Below are 26,600 nucleotides of genomic sequence, written 5' to 3' on the forward strand. Positions count from 1 at the left end.
CACACACACACTCACACCGGTCTCTGCCGCTTTGTTTACTGACGGAGTCAAATCACACTAAGAGGAAATGTGATCACTTGTTGACACCCAAATACTGGCCAGCTCTCGCTGTGGTCCAAGCAAACAATCTGACAAGACACTGCTGTTCAATACACGCATGCACACACACACACACACACAAGCCGAGTAAGGATATCACTCCCAAAGTAACGGGCAGTGTGTTCACACACACACACACACACACACACATGTTTTATGAGTACAACCAATTCTAGCTGATAAAATGTACCGTAGGTATTTAATACGGAACGCTCACGTTGATGAGACGGCAAAAAAGAATCCACAGCAAAGCGTCAGCCTCTCTTTGTTTTTTCTTTTCTTTTCTTGTTCAATGTATATTCATTTCATTTCCAGTCATCCTGTTCATCACAGGAGAAGCTCCACCAGCTGCCCTACCAGCCCACCCCTGACGAGCTGCACTTCCTCTCCAAGCACTTCTGCACCGAGAGCATCTCCGCAGACGACCGCCGAAGAGCCACGCCCATGCGGCCGCGCTCACGCAGTCTCAGGTACTCAGGGAACACTCGCATTCCGTAATTAAGCAATATCACACGAGAGGGAGTGTGTTATACTGAATATCAGCACAGCTGTGATTTGGTCGTAGATACGAGGCCGCAGGCCGAGTACCGAAGATTACGATTTGTTTGTTTATTTAATCATAAAAATAAAGAAAAAATAGTTCCGCAACTGAACTTCAAATGGACTGTTGCCTAGTAACCTGAACACAAACATGTAGTCTAATTAACGGTCATTTAGTAGAACATCTGTGCGGCGGAGTGATACATATAGTTAAAAGTCCCAGTGCTGTTATACTGTATACCAGCACTCATGGAGTGCCTCTTGTCCAATCAAATTACTTGGTCGGAACTAACTGTTGTATAAGCCCTCTTATACAACGGATAGATCCGGTCCATTGTCTCTATTGGTCAGTTTGCGTTCCAGCCGTGCCGATATCCATGATATACGCACGGTTAAATGGAATGTTGACACATCTTTTCATATTACTCCGCGTTTGTATAAATTACCGTTATCGAAGTGACATTATTACCGTTGCTTAGCAACCGATAAACAACTGTTCAGCGGATGAATACACTTACAATAAAACATAGTTCCATTAAAATACATTAATTAAAAGTTTGTCTTGTCTTTCTTCTGTGAAATATTGATAGATAAATGTGGTAACCGTTGTATAAAAGCTGGAACTCGAAGCCGTTGTATATCATGGATATCGGCACAGCTAGGGGGTGTAACTGCACTCCGCTTCACGTCGTGCCTAACCACCCCGCTAGCTGTGCCGATATCCACGATATACCACGGCTTCTCGTTCCATAAGGCTTAAATGGACTAGTACACAAAAATAAAATAAAAGTGCCATACAAAAAAAAAATATACAATAGCAAGTGTATTCATCAACTGTCATAGTGTAGCATAAAGTCCGTCATTTGTCTGTGTGTGTTTCCAGTCCTGGAAGGTCCCCGTCCTGCTGTGACAATGAGATCATTATGATGAACCATGTCTACAAGGAACGCTTCCCCAAGGTGAGGGTGCAGAACGACCAGGACGCCAGAGCCTCCTCTGACCATGTCTACCTGACCACCCCCTCCCCTCTCTGTGTCTACCTGACCACCCCCTCCCCTCTCTGTGTCTACCTGACCACCCCCTCCCCTCTCTGTGTCTATCTGACCACCCCCTCCCCTCTCTGTGTCTATCTGACCACCCCCTCCCCTCTCTGTGTCTACCTGACCACCCCCTCGTCTCTCTGTGTCTACCTGACCACCCCCTCCCCTCTCTGTGTCTATCTGACCACCCCCTCCCCTCTCTGTGTCTACCTGACCACCCCCTCCCCTCTCTGTGTCTATCTGACCACCCCCTCCCCTCTCTGTGTCTACCTGACCACCTCCTCCCCTCTCTGTGTCTACCTGACCACCTCCTCCCCTCTCTGTGTCTACCTGACCACCCCCTCCCCTCTCTGTGTCTACCTGACCACCCCCTCCCCTCTCTGTGTCTATCTGACCACCCCCTCCCCTCTCTGTGTCTACCTGACCACCCCCTCCCCTCTCTGGGTCTATCTGACCACCCCCTCCCCTCTCTGTGTCTACCTGACCACCCCCTCCCCTCTCTGTGTCTATCTGACCACCCCCTCCCCTCTCTGGGTCTACCTGACCACCCCCTCCCCTCTCTGGGTCTACCTGACCACCCCCTCCCCTCTCTGTGTATATCTGACCACCTCCTCCCCTCTCTGGGTCTACCTGACCACCCCCTCCCCTCTCTGTGTCTATCTGACCACCTCCTCCCCTCTCTGTGTCTACCTGACCACCCCCTCCCCTCTCTGTGTCTATCTGACCACCTCCTCCCCTCTCTGGGTCTACCTGACCACCCCCTCCCCTCTCTGTGTCTACCTGACCACCCCCTCCCCTCTCTGTGTCTATCTGACCACCCCCTCCCCTCTCTGTGTCTACCTGACCACCTCCTCCCCTCTCTGTGTCTATCTGACCACCCCCTCCCCTCTCTGGGTCTACCTGACCACCCCCTCCCCTCTCTGGGTCTACCTGACCACCCCCTCGTCTCTCTGTGTCTATCTGACCACCCCCTCGTCTCTCTGTGTCTACCTGACCACCACCTCCCCTCTCTGTGTCTACCTGACCACCCCCTCCCCTCTCTGGGTCTATCTGACCACCCCCTCCCCTCTCTGTGTCTACCTGACCACCCCCTCTCCTCTCTGGGTCTACCTGACCACCCCCTCCCCTCTCTGGGTCTACCTGACCACCCCCTCCCCTCTCTGGGTGTACCTGACCGCCCCCTCCCCTCTCTGGGTGTCCTCCAGGCCACAGCCCAGATGGAGGAGAGGATCCAGGAGATCATCCGCATCAGCTCCCCGGAGAGCGTCCTCCCCCTGGGGGACGGCGTGCTGGGCTTCGCCCACTACCAGATCATCGAGCTGGCCCGCGACTGCCTGGAGAAGAGTCGCCTGGGCCTCATCACCTCCCGCTACTTCTGCGAGCTCACGGACAAGATGGAGAAGCTCTTTCAGGAGGTGAGTTCAGATTCAATTTCGGATCCAAATCTTGACGGCTGAGTGTCTTTTTTTTTTTTTTTTTTTCACACCCAGCATCTCAGGAATAATGATTTCTTTCGGAAGTCTTAAGTCTCTTTTGATCTGATATAGAATTGAACCTGTGAACTATAGCTTCCTCTCGACCTCTCTGCTTTTCATTCCCGAGCGTGAATACGTTTATTTCAACATTCGGCAAAGTTAAGTCACAGAGAGTCTTCGCCGTAACGACCTGGTTATTGAAGAGGATTAAGCGGTCTTCTCCCCTGACTCCCCTGGTTCTCCCTGATCCCGTCGCGAAGCTCCCGTCGGAGGAGCTCACAGTTCCATGTGACACGTTTGACGGCCTGTGTTCTTGTTCTTCTTGGTGTCGTCGGTGTGTAGTCCACCGAGAGGTCGGAGAGCGTGGAGGTGACCTTCATCAAAGAGCTGGTGAAGAAGATCCTCATCGTCATCGCGCGGCCCGCACGGCTCCTGGAGTGTCTGGTATGTCCCGCCTCTCTGCCACGCCCGTAACCACGGTAACATGGTTTCATTTAGTCGTTGTGTGGTTTTGAATTGTCAGTCATGGGGGACACTAATAATAATAATAATTTGTTATATTTACAGATTTTCTGGGGCTCAAAGACTTCCTGTCATGTTATGTAAAGTAGTGCAGGACCCCCAGTCTATAAATGTTGCCCCTCCTACACCTCGTCTTGATCACCAACATCTTCACATGCAGATTTCCAACATCACAATCACAAATAAATGGCCCTTAACAGTAAACACATGTTTAGATTAGATTCAACTTTATTGTCATTGCAGAGTGCAAGTACCAGACAATGAAATGCATTTTAGCATCTAACCAGAAGTGCAAATAGTGATATAAAACATGATATTGATAGTGATAGGTACAGTATGGCAAATCTATACAGGTATGTACAGGAGAGGATAGTAGTAAGCTATGCACAGTTAAGGTAGCTATGTACAGCATGGTCTATACAGATGTATAAATAGGCTATATCAAAAAGTATGTGAAAAAATATGTGCAAAGGTAGTATTTGTAAACAGCAGTAGTGCAAAGGCTGTTGAAGTCAAATGAAGAGCTGTGTGTGTCTGTGTGTGTCTGTGTGTGTGCCTGTGTGTGTGTGTGTGTGTGTGTGTGTGTGTGTGTGTGTGTGTGTGTGTGTGTGTGTGTGTGTGTGCGCCTGTGCGGGGTGCCCCCAGGAGTTTGATCCGGAGGAGTTCTACCACCTGCTGGAGGCTGCCGAGGGCCACGCCAAGGAGGGCCAGGGCATCAAGACGGACATCCCCCGCTACATCATCAGCCAGCTGGGCCTCACACGCGACCCTCTGGAAGGTACCGGACACCCTCGTCTCCATCACTTCACAACACTCCGGCAGACAGTCATCAGCACTCATCAACCAAACATCACTAGAACTCTCACCTGTTTCGAATAAATAAATAAATAAATAAGAGACTGATGCACCACTCCCTGATACAGTACTTGTCCTCTGCTGATAATCCCTGTTATCATAATTTTGCCCAATCTGATTCAGATTCAATTTAATTGTCATTGACAATGAAAGAGACAACGAAACGCAGTTCGGCATCTGACCAGAAAAATGCCGTAAAAGCCATAAAAGTATGGACTGATATAATGTACAGACAAGGGCAATGGATATCAATACAATATGTACACCTTATATGTACAGTGTGCAAAACAGCAGCGCCGCAAAAAGAAGTCCTGAATGATATCGGGGGTGCGGGGGGGGGGGGGGGGGGGGGGGTGTGGCGCAGGAGGTAGAGCCGCCGTCTAATGATCGCAAGGTTGGCAGATCGGCGATTCGAGACCCGGCTGGCCACATGTCGAAGTGTCCTTGGGCAAGACACTGAACCCCAAATTGCTCCCAGTGAGCGGGCCGGCGCCTTGCATTGTAGCTTGCCGCCATTGGTGTGTGAATGGGTGAATGAGAGGCTGTTGTAAAGCGCTTTGGATAAAAGCGCTATATAAGCGCTATATAAGTGCACCTTCATCACAACTCATCCCAACTCTTCTGTCTAGGTTAGGTCTTTAATCCTCATCCAAAGTGAAGGAAAGGAATTCTCAATCATTTATCACATTCTAATTCATTTCTGGTGAAGCATGATAAACGTACAGAAAATACTCCAAATCTGAGAAAAAAAAAAAAAGAAAAAAAAAGCTTGATTATGCTGTTTTGGATACGTGAGTCTTCATCACCAATTCAGAAGCATCGCACCACTGGAGTAGAGAAATTGCAACCGCAATTCTGAACAGGAAAAAGATTCGGACAGCTCTGTATCTAATTGTGATTGTGTTAGCGATACAGTACGCTTTTCTATGCAGAATTCTACGCAAAGTGAACAAAAGAATTGAGCAGTGAAAGAGGCGAAGACGAAGGTCTCATCCTGTGCTGAACAGATATGATTGGATGACCCCCCCCCCCCCATCTCTCTTGATTTTAGAAACAGAGGTTCATTATGGCTAATTAGAAAGAAATGGCCTCCCCGTAGACCTGAAACAGATCTACACACAGACTGACTCAGTAATCTCCTCGTTGGCCAATCTCTCTCCATCACTCAGCTCCCCAGAGCCTCTCCCATGTTTCTCCTGCCTAGCGCCTGGAGTGCTGGAATCAGCCTTATAGGAATGGACAGATGCTAAACGGCATTGGAAATGTGTTTAGGGTCTCTGTTGGGAGAGACGAACAACCCCCGTTAGATTAGCTCCTGCTGTTCATCCATCGCTGATGGGAATGTACACACACACACACACACACACACACACAGATGCACACATACACACACACATGAGAACACAAGAAGCGGAGAATGGTTTGTAATAGGGGAGTTGTTCTGGAGTAGCGGTTTTTCTAAATGGGTGTCCGACATGTGTAGAGGTTGCCACTTTAGATTTCCTCCCCATTACCTCTCCTTTAGGGTTTCTCTGGGAGTCAGCTTCTCAGGTTTATTGGGTGGATAAAGACAAGAGACTGCTGTTTTTGAACTGTGAGGGTGTGTTTGAAGACAGGGTGTGTGATTTAAAACACAGTATCGTCAACTGCCTGTTGGCTTTTGCTGAATGTTTACTGTAAATAGAGTAGATAAGACATCTGGATTCGGAGGGCATGATTTCTTGTGAAAATGCTGAAAAGGCTTAATTTGAATGAAATGCTGATAAGGAACAGGACTACTCTTTATCTCAACTCTTGAAGCTTTATACTTGGACCGTAAACATCTACAGTATAGTAGTACTCATTAGATCTGATATACTTATCTAATGGCAATCTTGACTGTGCTCCAACACGCAAGCTAGCTGGCTAACAACAAAGAACATTGTGTTAGCTAGATAGCTGCTCTGCATGTTAAGCGCATCGCGACATCCTGATATATCATGAACATGCTAAAAACACATAACTACACATAACTAACCTTTTATTGATGAGGATACATGTTCGATTTTATGTTCAAAAATATACGATATATATGATATATATGATAATAAAGAGGCATGGTTTACTTCATAGGTTGCTGTGCATTATCTGGGTCACATAACAGTGAAACAATTATATTGTTAATCGCAATTATTTCTGAAACAATGAATTGTACAGCAAAATGTGGAATTGTCACACGCCTAGTACTCATATCTCTCAATACATGTCTTTCCCTCCTGTAGAAATCGCTCAGTTGACCAGCTACGACAGTGGGATTGCAGAAACCCCTGAGACAGATGACTCTGTGAGTATTTAGGGTTTTTGCCAGCTTTGTCTACACATGAATAGAGACAGAACTGTTATATTATTGTGTAAGGGAAGAAGCAATAGAGGTGCAGTTTGGATCTCAGTCAGATACCGACTATCTTTGTAAGGACGAGACGATGAATTATCACTTTTGTCTTCCTGTCAGTCCCAGAGTCTGAGTGCAGCCCTGCGATCTCGTCGCAAACCCTGTGAAATGGACTTTGAGATGACGAAACTCATCAGCAATGGAGCCTACGGGTTAGAAGAACTTATTCCACATACTGGTTTTTTTGCCACTGATGATGGAACTATTTCATATAGCGATATTACATAAGGATTGGAATACGATGATGCAATTGAAATGTATATTAAGGTCATTTATCTCATGTTCTCATATTCAGTTCACGTCTCGTGTCCTGTTGAATTCGTAAACGGACCAAATCAGTGTGTACCGCTCCTCGTGTCTGACAGTGTTGTCCTCTCTCTCTCTTCCAGAGCTGTGTATCTGGTGAGGCACAAAGAGACCAAGCAGCGTTTCGCCATGAAGAAGATCAACAAGCAGAACCTGATGCTGAGGAACCAGATCCAGCAGGCCTTCGTAGAGAGAGACATCCTGACCTTCGCTGAGAACCCCTTCGTGGTCTCCATGTACTGCTCCTTCGAGACCCGCCGACACCTCTGCATGGTCATGGAGTACGTGGAAGGTGGGTACAGGCAGCACTCGAGTTGAGGGATCCCCCCCTGAAATAAAAATGGTCCAAATCATCCCCCTTCTAAAACTGCCATCCCCCCTTTCCATCCCTTATGTCATTTTATCAATGAACGTGGTATTACTGCTATTTCAACATTTAGTTTTGCGCATATTGAGTAAAATACTGTGGGCGAGGGGGGCACGCACACATGCAATGACATTTTTACCAAATCACTGACACTGACGTCACTGCCGCTGTGGGGATGCTAAAATTGTCCCCATATGATCAAATCCACCATCCCCCCTGATTTTCTTTTACAACTTGAGTACTGGGTACAGGCCTTTTTACAGGATAAAGCTCAGGAGGATCAACATTTGAAGTTGTTACCCATATAGTAGTCCAAACCAACCTTGGAAATAACGCCAAGTACATCACAACGTCTCCTCGCAAGCAGTTCCGGCTAAAGTATTGTAGTCCGACAACTATTAAAAGGCCTGTGAGTGGAAGGTTCTCATTAAATGAGTTAAAACGACCTTGACTCATACCTCACCAGTGTTCCATCTCTGTCAGCGTCATTAACTCCCCGCCCTCCCCCCCTGTCCCTGTGTGACCTCAGGAGGAGACTGTGCCACCCTGCTCAAGAACATGGGGCCGCTCCCGGTGGACATGGCCAGGATGTACTTCGCCGAGACCGTCCTGGCGCTCGAGTACCTCCACAACTACGGCGTCGTCCACAGAGATCTCAAACCAGACAAGTGAGTCTCTTTCTCCATGGCAAACCCCTCGGTAATGTTACAGATAGAGAAGGCAGCCCTCGGTAATGTTACAGATATGGAAGCTAATCTTATAGTTCGATACTGTCCTTTTTAATGATTAAATCTTTGGTCATGAACATCTATATGTGGTTTTCATATTTCTCCCTTCCCCCCAGTTTGCTGGTGAACTCCATGGGGCACATCAAGCTCACAGACTTTGGGCTGTCCAAGGTGGGCCTGATGAACATGACCACTAACCTGTACGAGGGCCACATTGAGAAAGACGCCCGGGAGTTCTCAGATAAACAGGTGCAGTATGCTTGGGTTCTTTTTTTTGTTTGTTTCTTTCTATTATTACTACTCAATCTTTTCAGTTTGTAAAGCGTATTTGAGAGTCTAGAAAAGCGCTATATAAGTCTAATGTATTATTATTATTATTATTATTATTATTATTATTAATAATCGAATCTAATAATTGCTTGGCATCTATCTCTCTGTAGGTGTGTGGCACACCAGAGTACATCGCTCCAGAGGTGATCCTGCGGCAGGGCTACGGCAAGCCTGTGGACTGGTGGGCGATGGGCATCATCCTGTATGAGTTCCTGGTGGGCTGCGTGCCCTTCTTCGGAGACACACCGGAGGAGCTGTTTGGCCAGGTCATCAGCGGTCAGTACCACTGCCTACTCTCTCTCTCTCTCTTAGGATACTGACAAGCAAACAGCTTTGTTTTTTTAATTGTTAAAAAGTCTTTTTTTTCACATTTTAAAAGTTTGGCAGATGTTTATTTATACCTTTATGCGTTTCTTAAGTCTAGTATAATTTTCACAATATCTGTTGTATACACTCTGATATGTGCGTTGGAATACGTCTGGCAGTCCTGATCTGAATCGGAGCAATTGGCGTCAGCGAATGACATGGAATTAATCGGGGCTCGTCTTTTCCATGTGTACTGTGTTTGTGACTCCAAGCCTGCATATTTCCGTGTATTATCGAGCGAAAAACAAACAAACAAACACAACAGATGGGGAGGAGTGCAGACTCAGCTTGACGTCCGACCACATTTGAAGCTCCTCATCATCATAAAGCCACTTCCTTATGGCCCGTTTGTATTCCAGCCAGCCAGATGAAATGAATGTTAGTGCATGTAGGGATTCACCAGCTTATTCGACTGTGTAGAAATAAAGAGCCTTATTTAAGGGGTCAGTCGTAGTCTCAGAGCCTCAGTGGCGGTCCCTGTCTATCCTATGGTAAGTAAATAGCGTGTCACCACAGATCTGGTGTGCTCTCCATCACGCCAAGCCAGGGGGACCAAGTGTTAATTAAAGGCTTCCGAATACACGGAGCACACACTGCCATGCCTAAGGCCTCGCATGCATATTCATGCCTCACTCCCCTAAATTTGATTAAAATCGGTGCCACATGGCGCTGAAGAGAGACGGTCGTGGCACAGACGATCTCCTATGTTGCTCTGCTTTAATTTGGTACTCTGCAGTGTATAATGAGATACATACAGTATCCATCTTGATGTCAAACCAGACATGTTCTGGTACTTAAAACAGACAATGGTGAATTAAATGTGTAAATAATATGTTCTTTTAGAACTAATTATACCTACCTACCTACCTACCTACACCATAACTTATACTTACTGTAGACAGCTATAGGTAACTGCTAGCTAAAGTACTGCGTACCGTTGTCTGTGGGGTGTCAGGGAGCCAGTCACTCAGGAGGACATGTGGTTGTGTGTTACTCAGGAGGACATGTGATTGTGTGTTACTCAGGAGGACATGTGGTTGTGTGTTACTCAGGAGGACGTGTGATTGTGTGTTACTCAGGAGGACATGTGATTGTGTGTTACTCAGGAGGACATGTGGTTGTGTGTTACTTGGGAGGACATGTGGTTGTGTGTTACTCAGGAGGACATGTGGTTGTGTGTTACTCAGGAGGACATGTGGTTGTGTGTTACTCAGGAGGACATGTGGTTGTGTGTTACTCAGGAGGACATGTGGTTGTGTGTTACTCAGGAGGACATGTGGTTGTGTGTTACTCAGGAGGACGTGTGGTTGTGTGTTACTCAGGAGGACATGTGGTTGTGTGTTACTCAAGAGGACGTGTGATTGTGTGTTACTCAGGAGGACATGTGGTTGTGTGTTACTCAGGAGGACGTGTGGTTGTGTGTTACTCAGGAGGACGTGTGGTTGTGTGTTACTCAGGAGGACGTGTGGTTGTGTGTTACTCAGGAGGACGTGTGATTGTGTGTTACTCAGGAGGACGTGTGGTTGTGTGTTACTCAGGAGGACATGTGGTTGTGTGTTACTCAGGAGGACGTGTGGTTGTGTGTTACTCAGGAGGACATGTGGTTGTGTGTTACTCAGGAGGACATGTGGTTGTGTGTTTCCAGATGAGATCAACTGGCCAGAAGGAGAGGACGCCCCGCCCGCTGACTCCCAGGAGCTCATCACCCTGCTGCTCCGACAGAACCCTCTGGAGAGGATGGGCACAGGTGTGTATGCCTACATATACACACACACACGCACACACACACACGCACGTGTACCCACACACACACACACACACACACATGCACACCTGTACGCATACACACACACACACGCACACGTGTACATGCACACACACACACACGCACACGTGTACACCCACGCACACACACACGCACACGTGTATGCACACACGCGCGTGCTAATACACACGCGCGTGCACACACATGCATGTACACACACATGCATGTACACACACGTACACACACACACACAGTGTCATGCTGTACTGTATATTTCTGCATGCAATAAACTGCATGACTGTTGGTGCCACCGAAGCAAAGCCCCTATTATTCAAAGACAACGGAGGGCTAATGGGGTCAACCAAACAGCGGAACGGTTTTATCATCTGCCTTCCTCACCTTTTTCCTTCTGATCAATTACAATAATTCTACACCGGGTGTCATGAACGCCACCCTACGCAAGGTCAGGCAGGCCTCATCAGAGTCTGCAGAGCATAAACACCGGCCCTGACCTGAGACAGAGGCACGGCGGGTCACCACGGCCCTCCGCAGAGCAGATCCAATCAGAGAAGGGCACGACTTCTTTATTCATCAGAATCAATCGTGACCGGGCCTCCGTTCAGAGCAGCCTCTATCTCTTGCCTCAAAGGTCACCGGCAGGAAACCGCACTGCATAATTTATGGCCATGATGTCACTTTTGGGCCACGGAACACAGAGAAACACAGCGTCAGCACATCTGCCCCTGCACCCAATGGCAATGTCCGACGTCGACCTTTGTCTTGGACGTGGGTGTGGAGTGTGTGCGTCCTTGCTTTTTTCGTGCGGGCGCGTGTGTCAGTGTTCATCGTTTCTAGAAAAACGATGACCAAACGAAAATCTTTTTGTAGTTGACTAAAACGAGATGAGACGAAATGATCTCTATTATTATTATCTAAAATCCACTAAATGGACAAGAGCTTTTGGACAAAGGTGTTAGTTGCTTGGTCCAATCAAAAGCCTGCATGACATCAGCAGAATTGTAGCACTTTCTCATTGCGATGTTGCAATGTTGTTATTGGTGGAAAATTAATACCATGCACAGGTCATTCCCAAGTCATGACCATCCCCATCTCTGCCCAGTAAACCTTCTCCAATCTGGACAAATCCCTTCATTGATGCAAACAGGCAGGCACTTGCTATCTCCAAAAAAAGGGGTCTATTAATCATGTAAATTCAAACAAGACAATGCAGGATAAGAAAGCGGAAAATCCAACCAATCTCAGTTAGTTTGAGCAATGCGATGCACACATCATCACTGATCTACAAAATCAACTTCAGTAAAGAAATAAGCACCGATTTTGTGATCAATATCAGTGAATCTGCGCAGTGCCTTGCTGGACCAAGTGCCTTGTGTCATCTCAAACGCAGAGCTTGTTTTTGCATTGATTAGGCCAACTGCCCTTTATGTCCAGGGGAGTGACTTCCAATCTGCAGAGTGAATATTCGATTAATTTGTCTGTTGGGAAGGGAAGCAATAGGATGTTGTGCAGAAAAAACATGTTAGTAGGACAAGCTATATGTTTTCACCGAGTGGTTTCTGTTTACTATGGGTTAATAAGGCAATACATGTGTTTTGACAAAAAAGAAATGACATTAAGTCGACTAAAATGCTCCAGAGCTTTCGTCATTTTGACAACTAGACTAAATCATTATTCAGTTGACAGAAATATGACTAAAGCATAATGCTATTTCAGTCAGAGACTAGTCTAATTTTTTTTTAAAAAGGGTGCAAAACATTTACACTGACGTGCGTGCGTTAATATGTATGTATCCATGAGCAGGTGGGGCGTTTGAGGTGAAGCACCACCAGTTCTTCCACACCCTGGACTGGAACAGTCTCCTGAGGCAGAAGGCAGAGTTCATCCCCCAGCTGGAGTCGGAGGACGACACCAGCTACTTCGACAGTGAGTCTTCAGCCCTGGCGGAACAACTCGTAGCCCTTTTCCCAAGTGTTTCTAAAAAAAACTAAGTCTGAAACATGTTGTTGTTTTTTTTTTCCCCCCACAGCTCGATCTGACAGATACCATCATCACCTGGAGACTGAGGAAGAGGAGGACACAAATGATGAAGACTTCAATGTGGAACTCCGGCAGTTTTCCTCTTGTTCTCACCGATTCTCCAAGGTATGTTTCTCCCTCTCACATACTCTCTCTCAGACTCACACACACACACTCTCACACTCTCTCTCTCCTCTGCTCTCTAAGTACAAAATGTACTCAGTTGATCATAATAGAATATGAAAATAAACAGCCAAGAATGAATACCATGCAGTGTTTCCTCCAGGATTTTTCACATTAGTGGCGGTGCGGTCGTCTTTCGCGCGTGCAGCGAATATATAATATATATATATAATATATAATTTCTTAAATAGCGGTTAAGTCATTAAAGCCGAGCAGGTGATTTTATATAGAAGGTGATCAAATACCAATATTGTTATGTACGACAGTATGTCATTGCAGCACTTTGTTGCACTTTACGACGTCACGTTCTGTACGTCCGTTAGAGCTTTACGACCTGTGTGTGTGTGTTGTCAGAATGAATGGCACTTGACAGTAAACGGAGCTCAGTTTGTATACCTGTGTGGATCTACATTTATTAGCATAACACAAACATAATAAATTAGATAGAACAACCCTGTTCATTAATGTTCATTAATGCTTGAGTTCATGTTCATGTTCGCACTGTTACTGTGTTGTGTGCCAATGCACCCCTGTGATTGGTGGAGGTCACGGGGGGCGGCGGGTGCTGTGTGTGTTGTTGAGACCGTTGGGAGAGAGAGCTCCGGTGAACTAAGAAAGTTGTGTATGAGATAGTTTACAATTAAACGCACAGATTACATGAGAGAAGCTATCTGTCATTATTTCAACCACTGTCCAAGTGGGGACGTTACAATACTTTCGTTTTAGAACGAAACGTTAGCCGCTAGCAGCGTTTTTAGCAGTCACCATTCTTGAGCAAAACATTGATACAAACAAACATTCAAATACTCGTGTCGTCTTGATTTTTTTTCCGATTTCAATGTATGACGCATCATTTGAAAGCTTACCATCTGTAGTTTCAGACTATGTAAACAAACGAAAAATTACGTAAGCAAATGGTTATTATTTATCTGGTATAGATACCACTTCTGCGCCGAATGTACCGCCACCGGCACAAATCCGCACCCGACATTGTAATTATCGTAATTTCTAAACGGTTTGTGCTATCGAAAAAATTCCAACTGTTCCTGAAAGCGAAAGTATTGAAAATCCCGGCATTGAAGATCATCTCTTTCCCAACCCCCTGCAGCATGTAATGTAGATCTTGGCTTTGTATTGATTTGCATTGATTTTCTGATGCAAGTCAGGTCTATTTTTGCTGAATACAATACAAACCTACACATGCTTACATGCGTCGTAGTGCTGCATTGCAGTATGCTTTCCAACCAAAAACACTGAACTGTACAGTATACTGTACATCCAAGGCAATCAAATATCTCTGATCTTAGCTGTCCAGTCATTTCTAAACCATTTCATGACCTTCCTCAAGTTCCACCCCATTAGGTTTACTTATGACCCTCTTGATGAACATAGCAATGTTCCTGACCCAAGCCCAGCCCAGCCCAGCACAATGTTGGAAACAGCCTTGGGTCTCTGTGGGACCTTTTAGATTATTTTGAGTACAAATTTATTTTGTATTTTGCTCTAGGCACAGGGTCAGCCATAGTCAGCGCCCCTGGAGCAATTAGGGGTTAATTGTCTTGCTCAAGGGCACAACGGCAGTAGTAGGCACCTTAGATATGATGCCAGCCCAACACTCCAGTCACCGGCTCACATTCGGCTCCCTCCTGAGGCGGGGATCTAACCAGCGACCTTCTGATTGCTAGCTGGACCTCTCTGCCCTCTAGGCTACCTGCAACCATAGGAATTTTCCTGTCCAGAGCCGAGCCTTTAACAGCACAATGTTGGAAACAGCCGTGGGTCTCTGTGTGACCTTGCTGTCTGTGTTTCTGTGTTGCAGAAGCTTTCCCTCGGTGTATCTGACTCAGTCTGTCTGTCTCTGTATGGGGGGGGGTTTAGGTGTACAGCAGCCTGGATCTGTCCCGTGGCCAGTTGGAGGAGAAGGGGGAGACGGAGGAGAAGAAGACTGAGAGCCCTCTGACGGTGGACTCTCTCAGCTGGACACCAGAGTTCACTGAAATGTAAGCCTCACAGTGAGGTCACTCTATCCAACACCACTAGAATTAACCACTTCCACACAGCGTTTTGTTTGTGATCACCATTGTTCATGTTTCCCCACAGCTTTGATACACAAGTGTCCTATTCTGTTTATACAGTTGCCCAACACTTTGACTCCCAACAGCGATCCTCGTTCATGTCTTTCAATAGATCCAGTGTGAGTGATTAAGCCATAACGGAGGTTTGTATGTATCTATCCTCTCTCCGTCTCTCCCAGGCCCTCCCTGTCCCACTCCTCAGACACAGAGAGCCCCAGTCTGGGTTCTCGCCCTGCCCCCCTCCCCAAGTTTGCCATCTCAGCGGAGACAGAAGAGGGGGACGAGTCTCTGGCCCTGGAGGACCCCAGCAAGGTGGTCTTCTCTATCGGAGAGGACGAGGTTGATGCCGTCACCCCAGGCAGCACCCACAGTGGAGCCACCCTCTCTGGTAACCCTGAAGGGCCTAGTGAGCTCGATAGTGCAACTTGAAGTAATGCGAATGGTTCTAAAGGACGCTAAGTGATGGATCGTGGTCCAACCGCTTACTTATTAAACCTCAGTGTCATGGGTTCACTCTAACAAAATAGAATATTGTTAAATATGTTCAATCTCTGGCATTGTTGATTGCCGTGTGTGATCCCCTGCGTTCCTTGCTTTCTCTCATCAATCCCTGTTGTTGTTATTATTAGGCAGTTTCTCAGAGCACCTGGACCAACTGCCCTCCAGAGGTGAGGGTATAGAGAGCCCTGACAGCACCTCGAAAATCCCCGGCGACCTGGGACGGACAGTCCAGCCTGCTACCCTGCGGCTGGATGGGGCTGTGGAGAAGCACGGCGCAGCGGCTAAAGTACAGAAGTCTGTCTCTGCCAGTGCCCTTTCTCTCATGATCCCTGGAGGTGAGGCAGACACACACACACACACACACACACACACACACACACAAAGACACATACAGACACCCAGGCACATACAACCCTGTGATATCCAGCAGTTCTAATGAAAGTTAGAGGACAGGGTGGGGTATGAGCTAGAGCAAGGACCGGCACAGAATTAAAGCGATGGGACTTAGAGAGAGATGACTTAGAGGGAGGGGTGAAAGAGATGGGACTTAGAGCGAGGGGTGTGAAAGAGATGAAAGCAGGCTATAGATCTGTGTGAAATTGCCGCGGCATTGCTCCCTGCTGTGAGACCTCGATTTTCTGGAGTTCCTGTGAGCGAGCTGCCCAGGAAAAGCATCTCAAACTGTGGTAGGGAGCAGAGAGGGGGGCCTCCACTGCTAGGAGGGGGCCAATCCCATTGGTCTCGGGGGGGGGCAGAATGAGCCAAGCTCTCACAGGTTTTCTAGCAACAGCTGGCTACTGAAAAGGAATGGATATAACTGTAGCTGGTTGTTGAGGTGCGCTTGTTTACTCCTCCAGATTAACCTCTACTGAATATTTTTGGTTAAATAGAATTTTATTTATTGTATTTATTGTATTAAAAACATGGTGTGGTTAAGAGTTTCAGTATCTCAGTGTTCAGTATTTTTGGAAGAGTTCCATTATCTATCTTATCTTAGTCCTTTGGTTATGTCACAGTGTCCAAAACGTTGTTTAAAACAAGAACACGTCTTTTCTTTCAGATGTCTTTGGGGCGTCTCCTCTGGCCAGCCCCATCTCTCCCTACTCCCTGTCCTCGGACCCCTCCTCGCGAGACTCGTCCCCTAGCCGAGACTCCTCCCTCTGCGTGGTCAGCCCTCGGCAGCCCATCATCATCCACAGCTCGGGGAAGAAGTTTGGCTTCACCCTGAGGGCCATCCGTGTGTACGCCTGTGACAGCGACGTCTACACGGTCTACCACATGGTCTGGGTAAGAACCATCTCGTACTCGACACGTTTCTCGTCACGGATGACTGAAATATGATGCAATTTCTTTCTGCACGACAAACGAGATGATTTCTGTCTGCGATTTTTGTTGCACAGAATGTGGAAGACGGCGGTGCTGCACACAAGGCTGGCCTGAAGGCCGGTGACCTTATCACGCACGTGAATGGAGAGACGGTCCACGGTCTCGTCCACACGGAGGTGGTGGAGCTCCTTCTCAAGGTGAAAGAGCCGTCTGTGTTTTCAGATTTCACTCGTTTTACAAACACTCTTATCCAGAAAGACTTGACAATCAATTGCACAATATTAGCATTATAGAACTCTGTAGAACGACCGTTGTGGATGAACAGTGGAAGAAAACGATTTGTTGCTATCTTTTCAGAGTGGCAGTAAAGTGGCTATCTCTACGACTCCGTTTGAGAACACCTCCATCAAGACTGGACCAGCCAGAAGGAATAGTTACAGGAGCAAAATGATCCGACGCACCAAGAAGCCCAAGAAAGAGAAGACACAAGAGAGGCAAGAATTTCATGTTTTCTTGTCCTTTATTTGCTGTATAAGCAACCATAGGATATATGAATACTGTCAGTATGAATAAAGTCAGTTCAGCATGCATGTCATGTCATATTGGGATATTGTCATTTACACTATCACCACAAGGTGTAGCTGTAGCTCTTTGCAACAGTGTTAAATCTCCCTGCCTGTTATTTAAATGCCAGAGAATGTGAAACCCCATCAATCTCCAATCATTCTTTATAAGTGTAATGGTTATTTCAGAACTCTTTGCCATTTTGATTCAGGGAGAGATTTGGGATCTGGTAATTGTAGAACACAGTGGTAGCACCATTTTGAGGATGGTTCTCTTGTCACCTCAACACCTCACATGATCTAGCAGTTCCAGTACAGTACAGTGGCTAGGTCCTGTAGCAGTTCCAGTATAGTACAGTGGCTAGGTCCTGTAGCAGGTACAGTACAGTGGCTAGGTCCTGTAGCATGTCCAGTACAGTACAGTGGCTAGGTCCTGTAGCATGTCCAGTACAGTACAGTGGCTAGGTCCTGTAGCATGTCCAGTACAGTACAGTGGCTAGGTCCTGTAGCAGGTACAGTACAGTACAGTACAGTGGCTAGGTCCTGTAGCAGTTGACTGATGGAGTCTTCCCGTCTATCTCCACCAGGCGACGGTCTGTGTTCAGGCGTTTCGCTATGCAGCCCTCCCCCCTGCTGCACACCAGCCGCAGTTTCTCTTCCCTCAACCGCTCCCTATCCTCCGGAGAGAGTCTCCCAGGCTCCCCCACCCACAGTCTGTCCCCCCGCTCCCCAACCACAGCCTTCCGCTCCGCACCTGACTTCAACCAGTCAGGTAATGTTTACACCATATTGATGTTTATATGGGTTTGAAAATGTAAGGCGTGTTAAATGAAGACAGTGACATTATTAGATTTTATTTTCTTGCTTTTTGAAATCCTATTTGGTCAAGCATAACCCACACTTAACCGGTGTAGTAGCTCTGTAATGACTCTGTAGCAACTTTGTATTAATATGCTGTCACAGTGCTTTTTTGCATATTAATGGGGTTGAGTGTTTTGTGTTATGAACAAGTGGAAAAAGAACCTCATCCACTTGTGTCATAACACATACCGCTCAATTCCATTTGATACCATATTATTTATTTATTTTTTTGACAATTTTGTTACTAGGGTAATTTGTTATTACGCAAGTATAGGGTAAACTGAATGTAAAGTGATTCACAATGACATACTTAGATAATGGTTAAACAGATCCCTTCCATGTTCCAGGTGGTACGTCCTCTCAGAGCAGCTCTCCCAGCTCCAGCGCCCCCAACTCCCCTGCAGGCTCGGGCCACGTCCGCCCCAGCACTCTGCATGGTCTGGGCCCCAAACTGACCAGCCAGAGGCTCCGCCAAGGCCGTCGCAAGTCAGCTGGCAGCATCCCCCTCTCACCTCTGGCTCGCACCCCATCCCCCACACCCCAACCTACCTCCCCCCAGCGCTCACCCTCCCCACTTCTTAGTGGGCATTCTGTGAGCATCTCTAAGACCAGCCAGGCGTTCCCGGCCAAGATGCACTCGCCACCCACCATTGTCCGTCACATGGTACGCCCCAAGAGCGCCGAGCCGCCCCGCTCGCCTCTCTTGAAGCGGGTCCAGTCGGAGGAGAAACTGTCTCCCTCCTACACGGTAGAAAAGAAGCACTTGTGTTCCAGGAAGCACAGCCTGGAGGTGACCCAGGAGGAGGCCCAGGGAGAAGAGCTGAGGCCTGGAGATCGGGACCACCACACTCTGCAGAGTGTGGAGGAGACACCCTGTGAGCCCCCCACCATCACCCGGGTCCGGCCTGCTGAGCAGGGCTGCCTCAAGCGTCCAGTCAGCCGCAAGGTGGGCCGTCAGGAGTCCTTGGAGGAGCTAGACAAGGAGAAGCTGAAGGCCAAGGTGGTTGTGAAGAGACAGGACTGGTCAGAGAGACGGGAGTCACTGCAGAAGCAGGATGCCCTACATGAGTCTGAGTCGTCCTCCTCTCTATGTGGCGAAGACAAAGACAAGGGTTTTCAAGGAAGCAGATCACAAAGCAGATCCCAATGCAGCCCAGAGTTTGTCCCACTGGAAGGCAAAGCTGCCAGCTCCACCCTTAAAGATGTGCTGTATAAGAAACTGAACACACGTGCCTGTGAGGGCATCCCTGAGCCAATAGGGGGCAGTATCTGTGACTCCATTCACATTGAAGGAGGGCTACGGTCACCTCTGTGCTCAATCCATGCTGACTGGCAGCTGTCAAGGCAGAACAAAGAGGGTGGGAAACCAGACAGGCTGGACTTCAAAGCCCCCAACATGGAGTTTGCCCGGAAGAGGCAGTCATTTGACGAACGAGAAGACTGCATGTGCCGGCTCTCTCCCGGCATTCACGAGAGCCTCCACTTTGGCTCCACCAGATCCAAGAGTCTGCAACTGGACTCGGCTCTGGACCATGTGAAGGGAGGCATGGGCAGTGTCCACTCTAGCCCTGAGGGCCTGGCCCCGAAACTTTACTCTGGAAGGGGGGAGAGCGCCGTGGAGAAGCTCCAGCTCATCTCCTCCACAGAAGGGCCACTCAGGAAAACCTCCTCCGAATACAAGCTGGAGGGGCGCCTTGTCTCTTCCCTCAAACCCCTAGAGGGTACCCTGGATATCGGTCTGCTATCGGGGCCACGGGTGTCCAAAACAGATACCTGTCTGTCCAAGATGGCGGACAGCACAAGCGATTGTGTCTCTGTGGGGCCACTGGGGTGGCTGCAAGGCGCAACTGAGAGGCAGGTGTCTACCCCCCAGATCAAATCTGCAGATAAGCAGAAGAGCCCCCTGACAAGTGCACCAAGCCCTGGAGCTCTTGTGTCTCTAACCAGTACAGTTCCTGCCCAAGAGGAGCCTAGTATTTCCAACATTGGGCTGAAATGTAGTAGCAGTGGTGAGAAACCACAAGACAGACCTAGCCACAGTGAACTGCTAAAGGCTCCCTCGAAAGTGGAGGCCTCAGACTTCAGCGTAAAACAAGAGAGTAGATCCACTATGAAAGCCAACCAATCCCTGTCTCACGACCATAGAAGCTCTCGTCCTAGTACCCACTTCTCCTGTGGGAACACACCCTCTATAAGGGAGGTCAGCAACGAAGATCAGGAGGATGAGATGGAGCAACCTCAAGAGATGCCAGCCCCTACACCTTACAACAGCGTTAACATCTCCAAGGCATTTGATACTCTTGTCTCAGTAAAGCTAGGGAGCCCCAAAATGACTGTGTCTACCCCAAAGGTGGAGGTTCAAGCGACAGCTGCTCATATGCCTGTGCCAGTGAAGCACAGCCTAGACTCACAGTCAGGGCCCAGTGGGCCGTCCACTACACAGGGCTCAAACATGGCCGCAGTTTCACAAGGGAGTACACGTAACAACACTACATCTGTGCACTATATTTTAGAGCAGACCTCGAACCTTTCAAAGCAGCAAATCTTCTACAGCAGCCCATCTACAGGGACCACACAGACGTCTATTCCAACTCCAACTTCTAGCCCGGGAGACACACACAGAACCAGTGGTCAAGTGCTACAGGGCCCGCACCGCAAAGACAAAACCCAAACCATAGACAAGATCCCTACTATGAAGTCAGTTTCAAAAGAGGCCAGTGAACCCATCATTTTTTCCTGTATGAAGGAAATCAAAACCTTTAATTCCGTGGGAGATAAAATGTCTGAAATGAAATGTGGTGTGTCTAAAGGAAATATAAACACTGCAACTGCTAAAACAGAAGCCACGCAGAGATGTGATCAAAACAAAGTTGACATTCCCATTGGCACCCAGGTAGAGCAGAGCAGAGAAGGCCCCACCTCACCAAATACCAAGGATAGCAATGAGAAGACTCAAGAGACAGGGCAGCTGCCATCAACAAACTGCCCTGTTGAAAAAGCCCAGGTCAAAGGAGTCTTTGAGGCAGAATGTCCAATCTCTAAAAAGCAAATGGCTGATGTCCAAGAAACACCTCTGGTGCAGACATTGAAACACTCAACACCAGCTCCAGACACTACAAGGAAAGGGGAGTGGACAGTGAGGCATGAAGGTAAAACTCCTACCCCATTCCCAGTTGTCAAAGAATTGATCCTGGATTCAATACAGAGAGTCACAAGCCCCCTGGTCAAAGAAATACCAGACTCCAAACAGAAAGAATCCTTACCCCAAACTCCAGTCCAAAGCCAAGTCGTCAAACAGAGCCCAGGCTCGAAACAGAAAGAATCAGTGCCCCAACCTCCTCCTCCAAATCCTGTTGCCAGACAAAGCTTGGACTCTAAACAAAAAGAAACAGCATCTAAAAGCCCAGCACCAACCCCTACCCAAATGATCAAAGAAAACCAAGACACAAATAACAAATCAACCCTTCCTAAAACTCTAACCCTTATCCCAACCCCAACAATTAAACAATCCCTTGCCCCAACCCCTGTTTTCAAACAAAGCCTAGATGCAAGACAAAAAGAGCCCGCACCCAAATCCCTCGCTCCAACCCCAGCTCCAGTCATCAAAGATAATTTTGACTCAAAACAAAAAGATGTGGTGTCGATTCTAGCTGCACTGCGACAGAAGGAGCCTCCAAACTGGGCTGGTGGTCCCTCCCAACCCAGCCCTCCACCAGTGCTGCCAGTCCCAGCAGTAAGAAGAGAAGCACACCCACCTAGTGGTGGAGTTCTCTCAGGCAGGGTTTCCAGTAGCACATCACATGAGGCTGTAGTACAGGCCTCCAGGGAGGAGCAGGGCAGGCCAAGGGTAGAGGGCCCCAGATCAGACTCACAGAGGCCAGCAGCTGCAACCGCCAGCCAGCCCAAACACAGCACAGCTGAACCCAGGGCAGCAAACTTTGACAAACAGTCAGCATCCAGCCGCAAAGAAATGGCTGAGAAGAAGAGGAAGGAACCTGCTCAAGAGGGGGTATCTGCTCAGAAAAACACCAGGAGGGAGGCATCAAGAGTGGCCACTGCAGTGAAAGATGGTGTTGGTTTAGACAAAGACTCAGCCCGAAACAAGCAGTCCAAGGAGTCACCACGTGGCCCCACCAACAAAAAGTAAGGTTGGAATAATGGCAACCACCATCATCGCTTTTGAGAAATTATGTCATAAAAGAAAATGAGGCAGACCATTTTGTTTTTGTGTAGTGTCATCATGCCTTCTTTTGTTGAGGACCGGGAAGCTGTTACAGTGTTTATATGGTGTGAAAGAGGTTTGTGTGGTACAGTGTGGAGAAGAATGCTCTATACTGTAGATGTGGAGCGGTTTTGGACCGAATGTAGATGATTATTTGCTGCTGATTTGTGGTCCTTTATTAAGTTTTCTGCTGTGTTAAAAAAAAGTGTCAAATTTGTATCTTGTGTTTGTTGAGAGGTTTTATTTTAATGGACAGCAGAGTGCAATGTGCAATCAATATGTCAGAAGCAGCATTTCAAAGGTTATAGATCAGCTAATATCAGTGATTTAGAATTGCACTCTTAGTTCTGGCTATGGAGCACCTGACATTGAAAGTGACAGACTTTTGATGCAAGTAGACTTAAGTATGTCCATTTCACTCCCACTAAACTGCTGTGTGATCACAGTACTCTGGCAAATCATCAAATTAACCATTTAAGAAGTGGGTCATAGGTCCCCGAACATTCACTAGCACCCTTCATGTAGAAGTCACCAAAATGTTTATTTGGACACATCTTGTTATATTGCTTTTCTTTATTTTTTACTTAGAGGTGGAGTGTGCTTTTTTGTTTTGGGTAGTGGTGCACAGAATACATTGTCCTGTGCTTCTCACCTAGAACTATTTAATATGGAATCATCTTACGGTTCTTGAATCATATTTAGTGGAAGGGGCCTTAGGGTTAAGGGGAATAAACTTGCTGTTCTTAGCAGGTTATGGTGTAATTCACATTCCTTTCACATACATCTCGACATTTCTAAAACTTTGATTTTTATGCAATATATTGTAAATATGATACAACTGTAAAAAATTGGGATACATGGGCTTAATTAAATATGAGTGTTGTTTTGTTTTATATGTATATATTTTGCAATGTCATGTTTGTATACTCAATGATATGTCATTTCAAAATCATGTTCTGCTTGATAATTGTGTGGTCTCTGGAATAAGCTAATGTAATGTCTATCTTTACCTGTCAAAAAGACATCCTCTCTAACTTAGTCATTTTAACACGTTATGGTATGTTCTGAATTTTACTTGAAATAAGAGAAATAAGGGGTAAAGGGGGCAACTGTGCTTTTCCTCATAAATGTAGCGTTGAAAATAAGAAAAAAAACTGAGAGAGGCAAGAGGTTCCCAGGAATGTGTTCAGTCTCAATTTTGCCATTATGATGTATGAAGAATTGTAATGCCAGTCTAAATTTCACTAAGTGCAGGAAAATAGATTCTGGAGAGTGCAGGCTTCATTGAGTTTAACCAACTACTCTGTGTGTTTGGAAGAGATTTCTGGAAGTACTTTTTTAAGAAAAAGAGTGTATCTATGGATGTTATTTTCCAATTCCATTTATATTTGTTCAGATACAACAAGAAATGCATTTTTGGGTATGGTCAATTTATAAAAGGGCTATGTTCAGTAAACATTAAGGGCCCGTTTCCCAGACTCAGATTAAGCCTAGTTCTGGGCTAAATCAGGGTTTCAGTAATAAAATGAAAATGAAAAAATCTCAGTTGAAGACGCTGTTTTGCGTAGGAATAGACTTCTGATCTGATTAGATTTAAAATCTCCTTAAAATATATTTGGAATGTCAGGGTTGACAGAGATTAGATTTCTGATTCCCAATTGTCTGTAAGCGACACAGTACCTGAGATCCGTCAGATGAAACCTACACCCAGTTTTAAATGTCAAGTTAAAAATAGAATTCAAAGAAGATTTTGTATCAACATGTGACATGCAAACTGCAGTTCATATCCATAAATGTCATCAAACTAGACCATTGATGGTGAGGTTATTGTAGATCATTGTGTATCAGAAATCTGTTTACTTCTATTACACACACATAAGGATGTAATGTACTGTAGATGCCAAGCCGTTTGCAAACCCTAATTGTCAACGAGAAAGTAGATTTCTATGCTATACAGTAATTACTCTACAATGTAGGCTATATTATAACTAACTATCTACTGTATTACAGAGACAAACTTAATATACTGTTATCTAAACTGGACACAACATATACATAGATGGCATACTGTACCCAAGAATGCAAACTGTAGACACATAACAAATGAGATTGATTGTAGAGATTTTTAATAATGTGTTCTGAATCTGACATTTTACTATTCTCATTAGTTATTGTAAATGTATTGTCAAATGTTTTTTGGAGAGATTAAAAAGCACCTTAACGTTAGACACCTTTCCCCCTCTAGTTGTAGTAGTCGGGGGAGAGAAAAGAAGAATAATTATTTAAATTTGAATGTCTTATGGGGGCATATTTTGTTCTCTATCAAACAGGCTCTGGATACATAGATATGAAACTAAAACACCTACCGACTAATGGAGCATTTATTTTTCCCCATGCCTTTTTTTCCTGAAGATTCACATTTAAATCCTTAAAAAAAAGCACATTCAATGTTTGTTTACAAATACTTCATGGATGTATATTTTGTATATTGTGTTATTGATTTGCCAAATCTATGTGCTACGTCACAGGACATATGTTGTGATTGTAGTGTCTGTGACTTCCGTCCCCACCCACCCAGTTGTGCTGTTGATTAAGACTGTCTATCTGTGTGGTGGTTAGTACGTCTGTTCAACATCTGTCAGGCCTCACATGATGCTTGTTTTTTGAGTTTCCTTTTTCTCTCTGTGTGAAACTAGTATTAGATGAACTTGCTTACTGTGGTTTGTCTTTTAGGATCTGTGCAATAAAGATGTGTTTGAGTTTTGTATTTTGCCCAAGGAAAGCTCTATGGATGTCATAGATGTTGTATATTAAAACAGATATTTATACTTCTAAAAGTTGCATAACACTGAAAATAAAAAGGCATGATAAAACTCACTTTCTTTTCTTTATTGATTCACACAAGAAATTCACACTATGGAAATATTATTATTGTGTTATTAGAGATAATTAAAAGATTAATGCACACTGGTTTACGAGCCAACTCCCTTTTGACCAGATGTTGTTGGCCTTATATTTTCATGATAATAATGACCTTGTACTGTATACCTTGATGATATAGTTGTTTTGTGAAGTTGCTTCAAAACTGTTCATATCTTCTGTGATTCCTTCTCAGCTTTCTTATGATGAAAAATACAATCACCAGAATTGCGAAGACCAAAACAACAAGTCCAAATGCAAGTATTCCAGAAGAAAAGAGACAATTCAAATGCACATCTAATAGCCTGTCCTTTGAACCACCACATCTTGTCCTGTCAATGTTCGCCACTTTATCGGTATTACCCTGAATCCAAACCATGAATTGATTGTTGGAACAATTGCATGCTAAAGGGTTGTCACTAATATCAATTTGGCTGTCTTTTCCTAATCCTTTGACAGAATCTACTTCAACAATCTCTACATAATTTCTGGCAAAATTCAGCAGGACATTATTCAGTGAGTGGAATGCATTAGTATTGACAACAACCAGAATATTACCACTAAGATCAATGTACATAAGTTTGGTAAGAAAGACAAAAGTGCCATCCTCAATAGATACAATACCACACCCGGACAAAACCAGCCTCTCCAGTAGAGGAACATGGATGAACATCTTTGAGTTAGAAATCATACCACCCTCAAAAGAACTACCCCTCAGATTGAGATGCTCCAGGGTTTGCAGACCTTGCAAGATGTTCCCATAACCAGCAAACTTCCAAGAGATATGAAGTGTTCGGAGCTGATGTAAGTTACGGAGGGGACCGCCCGTGGCATGCACATGATGATCATAAGTGACACTCAAATTGCTGCAGTCCAATAGCAGTAGCTCTGCTGTCTCGTTGAATGGGAGATCTCCCCACTTCATGGGGGAACTGTGGCTGAGGTTGAGGTGATGGAGCTGACTCAGACCTGCTAACTGAATTTCGCAGCAATGAGCTCCTGTGTTCATCCGGTTGTGGCTCAAATCCAATCGTTCAAGTTTGGGGAGACCCCTGAGACAGCTTGCATTAAAAGACATCCACCTTTGGT

General features: G+C 46.1%; 2 protein-coding genes across 2 annotated transcripts in view; both read left to right on the plus strand.

Annotated features, from left to right (window-relative positions):
- Positions 1-21,267, plus strand: part of mast4 (microtubule associated serine/threonine kinase family member 4) — a gene marked incomplete at its 3' end in the record, with an annotated part of 102,878 nt that extends 81,611 nt beyond the window's left edge. The window contains exons 9-31 of the mRNA XM_080529380.1: positions 415-569; positions 1,523-1,598; positions 2,885-3,094; positions 3,497-3,598; positions 4,322-4,454; positions 6,793-6,854; positions 7,023-7,114; positions 7,352-7,560; positions 8,165-8,303; positions 8,480-8,612; positions 8,804-8,969; positions 10,705-10,806; positions 12,646-12,768; positions 12,872-12,987; positions 14,923-15,044; positions 15,299-15,507; positions 15,749-15,955; positions 16,681-16,907; positions 17,021-17,143; positions 17,304-17,440; positions 18,097-18,281; positions 18,718-21,067; positions 21,264-21,267. Coding sequence (XP_080385506.1) covers positions 415-569; positions 1,523-1,598; positions 2,885-3,094; positions 3,497-3,598; positions 4,322-4,454; positions 6,793-6,854; positions 7,023-7,114; positions 7,352-7,560; positions 8,165-8,303; positions 8,480-8,612; positions 8,804-8,969; positions 10,705-10,806; positions 12,646-12,768; positions 12,872-12,987; positions 14,923-15,044; positions 15,299-15,507; positions 15,749-15,955; positions 16,681-16,907; positions 17,021-17,143; positions 17,304-17,440; positions 18,097-18,281; positions 18,718-21,067; positions 21,264-21,267 — 5,382 coding nt within the window. The remainder of the gene's footprint in view (positions 1-414; positions 570-1,522; positions 1,599-2,884; positions 3,095-3,496; positions 3,599-4,321; positions 4,455-6,792; positions 6,855-7,022; positions 7,115-7,351; positions 7,561-8,164; positions 8,304-8,479; positions 8,613-8,803; positions 8,970-10,704; positions 10,807-12,645; positions 12,769-12,871; positions 12,988-14,922; positions 15,045-15,298; positions 15,508-15,748; positions 15,956-16,680; positions 16,908-17,020; positions 17,144-17,303; positions 17,441-18,096; positions 18,282-18,717; positions 21,068-21,263) is intronic.
- Positions 21,268-21,329: 62 nt separating this feature from the next.
- Positions 21,330-25,369, plus strand: LOC308156517 (uncharacterized protein). The gene has a single exon (XM_080529871.1). It carries the CDS (start codon positions 21,420-21,422, stop codon positions 22,515-22,517), a length of 1,098 nt encoding a protein of 365 aa, XP_080385997.1. The 5' UTR covers positions 21,330-21,419; the 3' UTR covers positions 22,518-25,369.
- Positions 25,370-26,600: the final 1,231 nt, after the last annotated feature.

Source organism: Nansenia antarctica (genome assembly GCF_963989245.1).
Source record: "Nansenia antarctica genome assembly, chromosome: 4".
Lineage (NCBI taxonomy): Eukaryota > Metazoa > Chordata > Actinopteri > Argentiniformes > Microstomatidae > Nansenia > Nansenia antarctica.

Excerpts from the sequence above, each read along its gene's own strand:
- LOC308156517 (XM_080529871.1), top strand. The coding sequence starts at position 21,420 with ATGGCTGATGTCCAAGAAACACCTCTGGTGCAGACATTGAAACACTCA.